The sequence below is a fragment of the Chelonia mydas genome, chromosome 6 (genome assembly GCF_015237465.2).
Source record: "Chelonia mydas isolate rCheMyd1 chromosome 6, rCheMyd1.pri.v2, whole genome shotgun sequence".
Taxonomy (NCBI): Eukaryota; Metazoa; Chordata; order Testudines; family Cheloniidae; genus Chelonia; species Chelonia mydas.
The window spans coordinates 71816339-71831520 of NC_051246.2; the positions used below are offsets into that span (position 1 = coordinate 71816339).

The window sequence follows — 15182 nt, forward strand, 5'->3', positions numbered from 1 at the left end:
AATTTTTATGGTGATCTTATTCCGATTTAAAGGGACACCATCCCCTGGAAATCTAGTCAGCTAACGAGAATGAGCTAAACGCAGCTTCAGGCACAACACTTGCCCCAGAGGCCCCTGCCAGTTTCAGTGATTTTCCAGTCACATTTTCCAGTTCTTGAAGGTGATTTTCTCGTTGTGGCTGCCCTGGGAAAGACACGCAGGGAACGCTGCCTGGCTGAAGGTAACGCTCACCCTGTGCAGGGAGCCAGCTCTTCAGTCCCATCTAAGCCCTCCGTTGAAGGCATAGGCGCCAATCCCGTCATGAACGCTGCGTGGCACAGATGACCGCCATTGCTGATCTCACCGCAAGCATGGGGCTTTAGAGGGCTATGTGGCTGGCTTAATCATCAAAAGCATCATTAGCAGCAACAGAGAGGGTAGTGGTTGGTAAAACCTAGCTGGGCTCTCCCCACCACTCCCCCCTGCCCCCGGTCCACCCTCTCACCCAGGGCGCCAGGGCTCATGCTTCTCCCTCAAATCTTAGTCACATGGGCTGGGGGAGAAAGAAACCCCAAGTGAAGTTAGCCCCTTGGGAGCAAAGAGCCTCCTCTCCCCAGCAGGAGCTGGGAGCAGCAACAGCAATTCTGAAGCTTCAGGAAGACTCTCCCCACCGCCTCACGTCCTGATGCTGGACATTTTTCTTCCCTTCTGATTGGCTGTTTTCTTCATCTCCCCCCTCCACCACAGTGAGAGTCTCTGCCCTACGTATTGCCCTTCCTTTTCCCACACCCAGGCCCTTATTAACCCCTCCTTTACCCGTTCCCCAGCTCACACCAGGGTATGTCATTAAAACAAAACAAAACAAACCCCAAACCAAATGGAAAAAATAAACACAGTGCTAACAGGACACGTGCCACCCATCATCCCTGGCAGCACTGCTTTCATCCTTCGTCCAAAAGCCAACTACAAGCTCCTCTATCTGGAGCTAATGTCACAGACCTGGCAAAATCTGGATCCATGCGAGGACATGGAACTGAAACCACTTTAGTGGCACTAATGGATGATCTCCTCCTGTCAGTGGATAGAAGCAGATATCCATTCTCATTCTCCTGGATCTCTCTGCAGCATTCAATGCTTTCAACAATAAGATTGTGCTGTCTTGCATGAGAGAGTTGGCAGGGATCCAAAGTAATGTACAAATTGGTCTGAGTCCTTCTGGAGGGACATACCCAAAGAGTAGTGATGGAAAACTGCACTTCCATCACTTGTGGAATCCTTGGAATCTCACAATGATCAATTCTCTTCTCTGCTTCTTTTCACCATCTGCATGCAGCCATTAGGTGAACCGTTCAAATGATACAGACTCAAATGGCAGCAATATGCAGATGACACATAGCTCTACCTATCCTTTACCACATCTCTACCTATCCTTTACCACATACAACCACACTGCTACTGCCAAAGTGGACCAGTGCTTGGACGAGATCAGCTCATGGATGAAGAACAGCTGGTTGAAGCAGAACCTGAGCAAGAAACAGGTGATGCTGGTCAGAAGAGGAAAGTGCTTTGAAAAGTTTGCATCCACAGTGGAGGCTACACAAAATTGGCCAGTTTAGTCTGTAGTTTAGGAGTCATCTTGGATTCCTCACAGATGCTAAGCTCTCACATAGCAGCATCTGTGCATAACACTTTCTGTCTTCTCCAGTTGGCTCGGAGACTCTATCGCATCCTGGTGAACCATGACCTGGCCTCAATTATTCACACCTTCATCACCTCTCAGCTGAACTACAGCTATCTGATATACTTGGGCACAAGCCTTCAGCATTTAGGAAACTCCAACTAGCACAGAAGGTTGCAGCGCGTCTCCTCAGCAACACAGGCTTCTGCAAGCACATCAGACCTGTCCTCCATTCTCCATACTGGCTTCCCACAGAATTTCGAATCCAGTTCAAGGTCTTGATCCTTATTTTCAAGGAGCTCCATGGTTTGGGCCCATATATCTGAAAGACCACCTGAAGTTCTGGGATGAAGACTGTGGTTGACAATTTCACTTCTCTGACCCAATAGAACTCTCAATAACAAGGGTAAAGCTCCTCTATGTAGGAGACAGAACTTTCTTGGGGGCCACCTCAGGGCTGTGGAATGAACTCCCCCAAGAACTAAGTGCAAGTTGCATTTCTTTGACCTTGTCTTCTCTATTATAAATACATTGCAACATGGATATTTAAAAAACAAAACACTCCCTCCCCCAAATCCTACCAAGATAAGATGCTCCACTGAACACATTTCTCCCCCAGTGGAGAGAATGAGAGGGCAAACAACTCATGACAGATGTTAGTCATGTTACTTAATGCATGACTAGAAGGAGCTCAGATGCTATGGTCAGGAGCGCAATCTAAGAACTTATATAAAATAGAATAGAAATCCCGATCACCTGTATATATGCCACATTCTTTCCTCCTGACCTTTGTCTGTCTGGTCTATTTAGACTGTAAGGCCCAGATATTGAAAGGTATTTTTTGGGCTTTGCTCAGTCAGCATTGCAAGGCCTAAGTGATTTAGATGGCTAAGTCCCACTTTCAAAAGTGAAGACATTTAGGAGCCTAAATCTCATTGAAAATCAATGGGGCCCCAATTCTGATTTGCAAATAATAATAAATAATAATAATAATAATATCATCAAGCATGGAGGTCCATCTGTCATCCGAATCAGTATGGAACAAGGGATGGGAGAGGTAGGATTTCTCCTGGAATTCAGGATTTGCCCCAATGTTATTAGTCTGTCACTTTCATGAACGCCAGAGCAACACAATTCATTATATATTTTTAAATGAGACCCATCCAAGAGTTGATTTTTAATGCAGGAAATGAACTATAAAAAGTGACACTGAAACAGCATATGAGGGCTAAGGGTCAGTAAAAACTACCACATTCAAAGCAAACGCGGTAAAAAAAAATTCACAAAGATGAGATAGGGCTTGATTGCCTACTGCCCTGCACGTCCAAAATCATTTATGCCAAGTGCAACACAGGGGAAAAGTGCTTCCATATCACAACTTCAGGGTTTTGCAGCCCTTTTGCACTCACTGAGCTAGATTCTCCCCTGCATTCAGATTGAGGGCCTTTGCCTAGGAGTAGAGGATCACACATGATGAAAGGAAATGGAGAGGACAGGTCCATCAATTATTATTAGCTAATATGGTCAGAGACACGACCTCATACTCTGAATGTCCCTACACCTCTGGCTGCCAGAACCTGGAACTGGGCAACAGGTGACGGATCTCTCGAAATTGCCCTGTTTTGTTCATTCCCTTTGACGCACCTGGCATTGGAAACTGTTGGACGACAGGAGACTGGGCGAGATGGACTGTTGGTCTGACCCAGCACGGTCATTCCTATGTCAGGCTCACTGTGCCCGAGCCTCCTCTCACTTGCACCATTGTAACTCCACAGTGCCATGTCCTCAGCTGGTATAAATTGGCATCGCTCCATTCCATTGACATGCTGATGTATACTAGCTGTAGACCTGACCCACTGACTCCAGTGAAATAACCCCAGATTTACTCCTGTATAAGGATGTGTCTACATGCATGGTTGCTCCAGTTTAATATAAGGTGTGATTTTAAACTGATTTAGTTATGCCAGTGCAAAAGGCTGTGTGGGGACTTGGATTAAACCTGAATGATTTTGCTTTAAACTAAACCAAGAGAAGAGACTCCACATGGGGGACTGCACTGGTTTCACTAAATCAAGGCAAATGTGTGTGGACACTGCCTAAGCAAGAAAAGAATCAGGCCCTGGCCTTTATCTCTTGAATTATATCTCCCTCCCTCTTCCATGTGCTACCCGCTGCGGCATCAGCTAAAGAAGACAGCAGCAGGTGGGACTTGTTTTGCTCATGCCAGAACTTTAAAGGGTATTTAAATTCTGTTTTGTTCAATGAAATGTACTGTGTATGTAGCCATGCTGCTTGGTCAGTTGTGTGCACTGAAAGGCACCAGGCCAGCAAGATACAGTGGGACCAGCAGCAATCACTGTTTCCCAGCTTATGAGAGAGCATTGCCATAGCAAAAATAAACTAAAATCATCCTGCTACTCACCTACGACCTCCTGGGCTGCAACCAATAAGGTGTCACTCCAGGGTCCACAGCCAGCTGAGTTCAGCACGCACACTCTGATTATAAGGTCTTTCTGGGGATTCCATGCCGTAAGATTGGCTTTAGTCTCTTGTACTGTCATTTCCCCCTGAAAGCAGACAAGAACAAAGGAATCGGGGGAAACTGTGCTTTTTTATTATTATTAAAATAGATCATTTTGTCCAGAGGCTAGAGCAAGGCCTGGAGTCAGGACTTCTGGATTTGCCTCCTGTTTCTGTCACTGACTCGCTGTGTTACCTTAGGCTTCATCTCCTCTGTGTTTTAGCTTCCCCATCTCTAAAATGGCTAACACTAATATCTTTCTAGCTCATAAGAACATTGTGAGGCTTAATTAATGAATGCTTTGAGGTCTTTGGCTGAAAATAGCTACAGAAATATATTCTTTTGTCCTTTTCAAATACACAGTTCCTCCTGCTTCAAAGACATAAAGCTGCTGTAACACGCTGCAAAGCCACTGCCAGTTTAATCAGAAAAATAAATTCTGTTTGTTTTAACGTGTTGCCAAATTCCAATCACCATCCAGCAGTCGTAGCCAAGTTTCACTGAAGAGCACATGGCCAAGGTATTTGCTATAATTTTTAAGATCCTTTTTACATGCATCACAATAGAGCCTTGAAACTTTTTGGCTACCAATATGGGCCTGATTTTCCTCTCCCACCGATATAATTCAGAAGGAATTCCACCAAAGTCAGTGGGCCTGTACTGGTGTGAAATTGGTGCATGTGTAATTCCCTCCCCGCCCCCGTCTGTTATTGCAGGCTTGCTCATCATTACAGGGTCACTGGCAAAGCATTTGTATGGAAGTGGGAAACCACCATAAAGGATCACATAAATGTCAAAAGCAGGTATCAGGGAAAAGTAAGTATTGATGTTCAAACTTAGGGGCCAGACCCTTGGCAGTGCCCTTTTAAACTCCCTTAATCACTGAATGAAATAAAGGATTTTAACCCCCTTTCACATAATTTGCAGTTGTTAATACTACTGTATCACTGGCATTTGAAAAACAAACAAGCCACAGGAGACAGAAGGCCCAGATCCAACACACTGGCCAAACTGCTTGGTGCAGGACCTTAAGAGGGCAAGGGGGGTGGTTTTCCTTCACCCGTCTCTGATGCAGGGAGCAGCTGGGAACTGGTTTGGGCCTTAATGCGCATCAGAGCTCAGGTCTGCGCTAACTTACTCTGGCCATCTAGAGGTAGATATGCTGCTGGGGATCACTAGTGAACAGTGCATTCAGCCATGCACTGACACATGCTGTCGGGGGGTGGGAGAAAAGGGGGGGTTTGTAGGGGGTGATACGAATCCCCAGCTGTCCTGGTAGAAAAGCTCTGGGGTGCAAAGTGGACATAGTGGGGGCCCAAGGAAATGTGGAAATATGCACACTGTAATAACACTTTGCACTTATACACCACTTTCCATTTTCAAATGCTTCAGGACCTGATTCTCCAACGCCCTGCACCCATCAATCACTGTGATAGCTGAGCACAGTTAATCTTACATATAAGTGATCAATCCAAGGGACTGCTTGCCTTGCAATGCAGCCACTGTGTGTGGTTTACACACAAACCCACCCCCCCGCCCCCGATGTTGCAGATTTTGAACACCCAGAACTCCCACTAATTTCAAGTGACTATGTTCACAGATTTACTGATGGTATTTAATTGATATGAACAGGAGAATGCAGAATTCTCAGCTGGTGTAAATCAGAGTAGCTCCACTGAAACCAAGGGAGCAATGCTGATTTACACCAGCTGAGGATCCAGTCCAAAGACAACACAGCGCATAGGAGAGGCAGTGTGGTCTAGAAGACTCAATTTGAACTTTCCATAACTCTGTCCTGAAGGAGTCACCGTCAACCTCCCCAGGGTTGATTTCTGGATACGTTACCTGCGTGACGTTATCCTGACTCCACTCCAGCCTGTATCCCAGTAGATTTTCTTTCAGCATGTCCGGAGCCACTCCTTCCCACTCCAGAACCAGGCTAGTGTCTGTCTGGATGACGTGGATGTTTTGTGGAGTGCTGCCTGGAGCTGGAGACAAAGGGCGGTACCCAGTCAATTGCACGGCAGAACAAGAACTCCTGTCCCCCAAGGCGCGAGAGTCACCAAAAGGCTCAGATCACCCGCTCTCAGGGGAAAACCCAAAGGAGAGAGTACGGGGAGAAAAATAAAAATCTCTGCAAGGTTCCTTTCCCTACATTTGCTTTCAATTCTTCCCTTGGGCAGTTTGGGGTTTGCCCCCACCTCCTCACTCCTACAGAAGAAGCACGGGGCTAGCCCCCTATCCCCTGCAGATCTCTACCGCCCCCCTACTCTCAAGGGCCACATGGCTCTCAGAAATCCACCAGGGCACAGGCACGTGCAAATACTAGCCCTGTGCCTGCACACTGGCTTCAGGTTCTCAACGTATCATCCACCAGCACAAAGGGAGCTCCACAAGAAAGCCGTTAAGCCTGCTAGGCCTGCCCAGCTAATACAGCTATGGGGAGAGGGGGTGAGTTAGTTTCCATTCTGTCTCGCCCATCAGTGTTGCCAGCCATTTTCCAACTGCAGAATTTTTATTACTGGGGATGATGTAAGAAGCGGAATGAATGGGCCAAGTTCATCCCTGGTGTGACTCCATGAAGTTACACCAGCGATGAGTCACCAGACATACCTTTGGCCCGGTTTATTGATTTTATTTTAAGATCTTAAGTGGGGTTTGTAGCTTTCACATTTGACTTATAAACTTGCAAATCTGATCTGGAAACTAGTGGGTGAGAATAAATATGGAACCACCTCCCAAAAAAATCCTGTTTACTATCAGTTTTTGACAATAGCATCACACACAGTAAGACAAATAATTGGAGCAGAACTTTAGGAGACTTCAGAGTGGATTCGCAAACTGATGACCTATAGGTTCCTTGTCTTTCTGACTCCATGAGGAGTTCAATGAAATTTATAAATGGTTTGTCCCAAGCTTCCCCCCCCGATCAGAACAGACTCGTTATATAGTAACACTTCTTTTAACTTTTCCAACCTCTGTCTGACATCTGCTTACCTGTCTCCAGGGTCTGAAAATAAACCCAGTCTGTGAAAGGGGAGGTGCCCATCTCATTAGTGCACTGAACCCGCACACTATAATTGCTGGAGTGCTTTAATCCTGGTAAACCACAGGTAAAAGGAGGGACAGGGACAATTTCTGTAGAGCCTTCATGATTTTCGGGTGACTCAGCAATCTGTTTCACGAGGAAAAGCAAGCAGATATATTAGGATAAGCAGAGTGACCAACAAGACCATGCTGTACAATGGGGCATTTGTTTCATGCAAATGGCTAATTTCTGAACCAGTTCAGGACCAAGTAGCAACAAATGCTGAATCAGCAGTATAATACCATATTTAAAGGGATGCTGTCAAATTAAAAATCATGGGCCATCCCCTCCATTGACTTCAATGCAAGTACCTGATGCTCTGGCCCCACATTTAAAAATGTTTCCTCACCTGCATTACAAATCACAATTGGATTATTAAAAGTGAAAGGCATTTTTAAAATCAAAATTTACTTTATGCTACTGACGCTGCTTGATGACTTTTTGCATTTCTCTAAGCTTAGACAAAGAAAAACAGACCAGTCAGCTCCCCTCTTGTTCATTGTCAGTTTCTAATCAATGTCACTTTCAGGGTCTCTTGCATTAGCACAATGCTACAGCATTTGGGTTGCAAATGCTGCAGAAAAAGCACTTTTCTTTCAAAACCAAAAAGCTTTCGACGGGAATTAAAAAGAAAAAGAATCTTGGCATTATTTCTACAGGCCTTAGTTTCTCTAAAACTGAAGTTTTACCAGACCTGAATTTTGGATCCCATTTGCTCTCACTGTGTCCCTTTTATAGGCAGACAGGTTCAACACTAGCACTCCCTGATGACCTGAGAATAGTCGGACTCCACCGGGCAGCTCCAACTCAGCACATCTTACTGAAACGCACGCGCCATGAGTCAGCAGCGAAGCTGGGGATCAAGCCCAGGAGTCTTGACAAAGGGGACACGTCTTTGCAAACTTTATCTCCACTATGAATGTAACAGTCCCCTGCCCCATTTTGATCCATTAATTTATTTTGCTAATAATATTGACGCTTAGGCTGTGTACAGTACATAATAGGCTGACTTGTTGTTCCTGTTCCCAGTCAATATCATCCGGAGCTGGGTGGGAGCTATCAGACTTTCACGTTTAAATTCTGTCATTCTGCTTATGCTTCTGGAGAGTCAGAGAGGCTGCATTCGTTTCCCACCCCCGCCCTCTGAAATACCTCTTGCATTGAAGTGAGGAAAAGTGGCACAATTTTAGCCTTTTCTCGAGAAGCTCCAAGGGTGCACTGACCCATAGTGTATCCAAGGTGCCCAAGAACCAGAGCCGATGCGCCCCCCTTTCTGCACCCTCCTAGCAGGAGGACAATCATTCATTCACGGGGAGCCAGAGGCATGCATTTTCACATGGAAAATGTGGGTCAACGGCTCTCACAGAATCAGAGCTGCGGGGTGAGGAGGGAGGGAAAATGAAACATGAGATTGCCAGTGCCAAAACCACTGCGGCACTGCGGGAACCCCAGCTCCCTTAGTCTAACGATTTCCTGTAAAGGGAATATTATTGTCCAGTTCACCGGATCTGAGATACAAACAGGGGCACAGAAAGGGCTGGGAGGCTTAAGAAATACTAAAGCCTGGTGAGTGGATGGAATCTGAGCTGTTTTGATTCTGCTCCCTTTCTGCCTCTCTCCCCGCTTCAAAGCGGAGAGGAGGAGCTCAAACCCCAGAAAGATTAGCATTGGTGAGGCTGATGAGCATGCACACCAGGAAGAATGGACTGTACCAACTGGGGCTAACTCAGCCTTGCAAAGCATAGGAAGAAATTCATTTTGAGCTGCAAACAACAGCAGCAGCAGCAGCAACAACAAAATACTACCAGAGACACAGAAAGCTACTTACATCCAGGCATCATTTCTGCTGCGGGGTAAAAAGAAATGTCTCTGCAATGATGGTTTATTTTATTTATGAAAGGGAATAAGCATCAGAGCACGGACTCTCCTATTTCCTTGCCCCTCCCCAAAGGGGACAGGAAAGAAAGCAGGTTAGCATATGCTGCATTTGTTCTCCAGGTTTACATCTGTGCTTCTAATCCCCTCCTTCCAATGAAAGTGTCTCAGCATCACATAGGGATTCCAGGGAAGCTCACATCAAGCTGTGACAGGGGAGGGGAGTCAAAGGGGGCTGTGTGAACACTGCCCAATATTCATACCTGAGAGATGCACAAGTGGAGGGAATGAGCCTGGTTTGCCTGGCCTGGGTTGTTGTAGGATCGATTGTCTCTCTCCGCTTGACACTCTGGCACCAAACGTGTGGCTCAGCTTCCAAGTAACACCAGGGCCAAATGTTGCAAACTTGGATGCCTAAAGCTAGGCACATATGTAAGTGGGCTGATTGTCAGAGGTGCTGAGCGCCCACAATTTCCACGGTCTTCAGCTGGAGCGACAGGAGCTCAGCACCTCTGAAAATCAGGCCATCTGTTTCGGTGCCAAGATCCAGACCAATCAGAGGGATCCCATTGTGCATGCAGGCCAGGGAAGAGTCCCGAGGGCCATACCTGAACTGTGCAAGAATGAAGGGGAGAGCGGCCATCAAATCCTGGGACCCACATCACGCTGGCATTGCTGCTGGTGACTCGGGTTACAGTCACATTGAAGGGGGGGAGAGGCATGGCTACGGAAAAAAACAAGGAAACTCTTTAGGTATACACAGAACTGAGCCGAAGGTCACATGGAAATAGGCAGAGGATACAGTCTGGGGATTTGGGGCTTGAGCACAGGCCGTGGTTGAAAATATTCTTTGGGGGTGCTGAGCCTGCCCCACACTCACCCTGCAGCAGTAGCTGCTTTCCCATGGGGCTGAGCCCAGCTCCCTGCTCTGGCCCATTGGCTCTCACTGCTCACAGATCCAGAGGAGCCAACCACAGCGTCACTTGATGCACCCATCTGTGCACAACTGGGGCCCTCCCGCTATGATGCCCTCCCCCTGCGATGCCCCACTCCGCTTTCTTCCTGGCTGTGGCACCACCCGCCATGGGGCTTTGCCTGCCGATCTGGGCAGGTGTGCACGATGGCTCAGATAATAGATTTGGGACAGCTGAGCCCCCTCTAGTCCTAGCCACCCACTGCCTCTGATCTTGAGCCCACTGAAGTCAGGCCTTTGGAGATGGCCCCTGAGAGCTGCCAGTTGGAACTGCTCACACTATTCTAATTCCTGCTTAACAGTGAACTTATTCACTGTTTGGTTATTGAAGATATATGCAAACACATGTAGGTTGTTCCAGACTTTTCTCTCAAACATTTTCAAATGGAACTTGAGTTGGTAGTCCCAGGGTTATGGTTACTAGCCCACAAAGCACCCTATTTTATGATAGGAAAACTGAGGCATGGAGAGGTTAAATGATTTGCCCAAGGTCAGACTCCAAATTAGTGGCAAAGCTGGGAACAGAACCACGCTCCCCAGACTAGTAATTTAACATGAGTATCCTTCCTCCCCTAACAAGGCATGAATGGAGCTTCACTATCTAGTTCTTACAATGTCACTCTGCCCATTCACCTAAATCTCTTCATTGACTTCCAGTCTTTTAATGCATTAATGCAAGTTCCTTGTCCTCACTTTCAGTCTCCTGCACTTTCTCTCCACCCATTTAATCCTAATCTCCCTCTCATTCCATTTGTCTTTCCCAAGCCTTGCCTTTTAGCATTCCCATTGTCCTCTTCTCCCACTACTGGCTTTGTCTCTCCATTCGTGCTGCATCTTACGCTTGAACCAATCACTAACTTTATGCCTGGCAAGTGCCTCTCCCACCTACAGATCCTTCCTTAAAATCTACATCTCTCTTGTTCTCCGACACAATCATCTCCGTATCACCCTCTACTAGGGGTGATTTCATGTGTCCTGTTTCAAAAACTTTAAAATCCTTAGGGCAGGGGCATGTCTCAGTCTATCAGCCAGAGACATCCCCACTTCTCCCTGACTGTGGCCAGTGGCAACAGGAGGAGGAAAGGTGATTTTAAATCACCTTTACACCTGTCCCATTCTCGGCCCTGCCAGAGTCCCACTCTACCACTTCCATCAGTTGAAGGAGCTTCAGGTCTACTCTCATTTATGCTTGGCTGCATCAACCCCCAAGAGGCCAACCCGCAGCTGAAGTGCAGAACACCCTAGTCCTGCCCAGCCCTCTCCCACATGCCTCTGACACTGAAGGCTGTGAGAAAGGGTGGCATACACTGGAGCTGAATGTCTGCTTCATTCCAAGAGTGAGCAGGCCTTCATCATTCTATAACTAGCTACAGGTTCCAGGACTGAGACTGGGCCTCCTGGAAAGAAGGGACTCTCTGGTGGTTAAGGCACGGGATGGAGAATCAGGAGATCTCCGTTCAGTTCTCAGCCTTTCTATAGGCTTCCTATGTGAGCCAGAATAAATCGCTCACATCTCCGGGTTTTGGTTTCCCTGTGATAAAGGTGATGATAATTTTTAGTATCTCCCAGCCCTGTGTCTTGGCTATTTAGGTTGTAACCTCTTTGGGGCAAGAACTGTCTCTGGGCTTGTCTTCACTGCAAACCTAAATCGAGTTATAAATCAAGTGTTGCCCCTAACTTGAGACCTGTCCCCACGCACACACAAATCCTTAAGTCCAGCGTGGTGATGCTTTTAACTCAAGTTGGCTGTTATTTCAGGGGGTACAGACTGAAACTCTAGTGGTCATCAACTGCTCACATGACCACTCTGTAGCGTGGATCTCGGTAGCACCACTCGAGTGGCGCTAGTCCTCCAGTGCCTTCCCACAATTCCCCTGTGTGTCCAGAAAGCACAAACAAGTTCTCCCGCAATTACTGGGATAGAATTAATAGAGAGGCTCAGTTTACTGCAGTGCTAAGAACCATGGGCTATGTCCCAAGAAGTCCATACCCGAGTGCACGTAGCACCAGTATGGACACAGCAGCTGGAGTGTTACTTGGCAGTTCGGCTGCTTTCTTGTGAGTTAAGCTAACTAGGAATTACTTGGAATGTAGATAACTGAAGTTAATTCTGCAGTGAAGACGTAGCTTCTTACTGTGTGTTTGTAGATTGCCTAGAACAATGGGTCCTTGAACTTGAGTGGGGCCTGTAAATGCTACAGTAACCACAGTTTTCTGTTTAGAATGTACCTAGCACATTGGGGGCTCTATGGCAAACACATGATGACAATAATAGGAGGAAACTGTTTGTAAATGTCCCATAAAAAATGTTTGTCCCTGGAGACACAGATGAAAAGAGTCAGTAATAAACTGAGTCCCCACCAGCCTCTACATCTGTGAAACTGTAAGGCCCCAATCCTGCCCCTATACATGTGTTTTCCTTTACTCATTTGAGTAACCCCATGGAAGCCAATGGGACTACTCACATTTTCAGAGTAAAGCACATCTGTGTTTGCTGGATCATGGCCTAAACGAGCACCCTTCAAGTCTGCTCTTCCTCCCACTGAAGCCATTGGAGTTTTGCCAGTGTCTCAATGGGAGCAGAATCAGATCTGTAGACACTGGGTTTTTTAAAGCCTCCCCACTTACTTCACTTTACTGCAACTTTCTTAGGCATATTTGTGAAGAATACCAGCTAGGACACATATGGCTAAAGCACAGGACTGGAAATTTTAAAATCTAGGTTCTTTTCAGGGTCTCTCACCAATTTGTATGACATTTGGTGAACAATGTCTCGGTGCCTCGATTTCCCCATCTATAAAATGGGCACAATACCTTCCTCACAGAGGTGTTGTGGGGATTTATTCATTGATTTCTGATTGTGAAGCATTCTGAGAACCTTGGCTAGGAGGTGCTATGTTGTGGCAAAGTATAATTATTATGAAATATATGAGAACTCTAGATCCATTAAGGATATGTGCCAGTCTTCACCCAGCCTAATTATTTACATGGTAATTTACTGTTAAAGATGTACGTCAATGTTTTTGATGAAAAACAGGAGGTGAATTTATAGCACAATAGCTTTGCGGAGTGAGCTACACAGGGAAAAGACACTATTATTCTGGAATCCGAGTGTCCAAGAGGGAGTTGTTCCAGAAGAGCTATTGTGGAATACCTATTCTGCACTAGCTATTCCAGTTAATTTCTCCAAGTAGATAAGTCCTTAGGCTGACAACACTAAACGCTTTCTAAGTCAGTCATAAATCACAACAGAACAAAGTGTTGCATTCTTGGCCTGTATCTTGCAGATACAAGTGTCAACATAAAGAAAAACACACCCCATGAAGAGTATGGTCTATAGTTGAATTTAAAGGGGTATTTTAACACATTAACTACGACGATCATAAATTGTAGTATAGACACAAACAGTTGCTCTTAGTCACATTCAACTCTAGGCTGCAGCCTGGAACAAATGTTTGTGACTTGTCTATACTAGAATTTACAATCATGCAGTTAACAAATGTTCAAACACAACCAAAAACTCAAGGGCAGATAGGACCTAAGATGAAGGGGGAAAGCTGGCCGCTCCTGGGTCTCTATTGTTTCAGTCTGTCTGAAAAGAAAACTTGACAAGGGCTCAGGGACTCACAGAATGACAGATGTTCACAGAAGGGCTAGAAATTATTTATTTTAAATGAGATTTTAAAGGGTAGAGAACACAGAAATCCATAAAATCAGTGTCAATCTGTTGATTTTAATGGTCCCTGGTGATCTCTGACTTTGGCCTCTCTCTTTTCAGCATCTAATGCAAGGCCAGTGCATTGGCACAAGAGGAAAAGGCATCTTCAGCTCCAAAGAGACCCCTCTATCTCCGGAAAGGGACTATTTCCTCATTTACACTTTAGATTACATCTAGCCCACCTCGTGGGAACAGCTCTGCTGCCCTGACTCTCCACTTTACAAGGCAAATCTGTTATCTGACATCATGTTTCCAGTTGTGGTTTGTTTTCAATTGCCAATTTCACTGCCGGGGAATGGGCCTGCATATCAAGCAGCGAGCAGCCATTGCAGCACAGTGTGTTGTTCCATCTGCTGAGAGCTCCTCTCAGCTTGGTTTTCAGGCAGCTCAGCAACAGCTTCCCTCCCTCCTCCCCCACCCCCAATTCTTCTCCGCTGGGGCTCTCTCACCTTTAATCCGAACAGTGGCTGTCCGAGAAGAAGACAGTCCCTTTACGTTGTGGGCTTCGCAGGAGAACACCGTGCTCTGATTAATACCTGGATATCAGCCAAGGCAAGACAAAGAAAGCAACACAAACTGCTGTAGAGTCCAGCTTCAACCACAAAATCATGGTTACGTCTGACATCCAGCTCACACTGTACGTGCAACGGGGGGCAAAGCTGGGGGCCAACCAAAAGCAGGTGGATTTTAGTGTAATTAATGTGTCAATTGATCATTATAAAAGGGAGAGGAATGTGGCACTGTAGACGAGCCCATATCAGCACTTTGCAGCACAACAAAGGAGAGAGAGGGACCTTGGGAAGAAGGAGATCAAAACACTAGGCTGGCAGCTCTCTCGTCATGGTTGCCATCTCATTATTGTTAACCTCGGCCTTCTTCCCCACCCTGTCCCTCCTACTGTTTGTGGCACTCACTGGTTGGGAGCTCTCTGGGGCAAGGACCATGCCTGGAACAATGTGGCCCTGATCTTCATCAGGACCCTGGGGCACTATCACAATCCAAATAATAATCAGCTTTCAGGCTAGGGTAGGGTAGGGTAGGAATCCAGTTTGAGCCATGAGTAAACAGAGTTTTGTACTGTCAGTTTAGGGCCTAATTGTCCCTTGCCTTACACCGTAGGTAGCCATTAACCCCAGTGCAAAATGCGGACAAAGTGCACGTAAAATGCTACTAAATCAGAATGGAGTCATTTTACACCCCTTTGCACTGGGGTAAATGACTAAACCAGGCACAGGGCAAGGGAGGATTAGGCCCTTTGTCTCCAGTGACTATTTGTCCACATCTCAAAGCCAAAATATAATGCAGTACTATTGGCAAGCTTCTCAGGGGAAGCTCGAGATTGATGCTTAC

General features: G+C 46.3%; 1 protein-coding gene across 3 annotated transcripts in view; it reads right to left on the reverse strand.

The window, feature by feature from the left end:
* Positions 1-15182, reverse strand: part of TYRO3 (TYRO3 protein tyrosine kinase) — a 53156-nt gene that overhangs the window by 21984 nt on the left and 15990 nt on the right. For all 3 annotated transcript variants that reach the window (XM_007055773.4, XM_037900438.2, XM_043548072.1), the window contains exons 5-9: positions 14282-14368; positions 9750-9865; positions 7176-7353; positions 6024-6166; positions 4080-4224 (exon numbers count right to left, since the gene is read on the reverse strand). In XM_007055773.4, coding sequence (XP_007055835.2) covers positions 4080-4224; positions 6024-6166; positions 7176-7353; positions 9750-9865; positions 14282-14368 — 669 coding nt within the window. The remainder of the gene's footprint in view (positions 1-4079; positions 4225-6023; positions 6167-7175; positions 7354-9749; positions 9866-14281; positions 14369-15182) is intronic.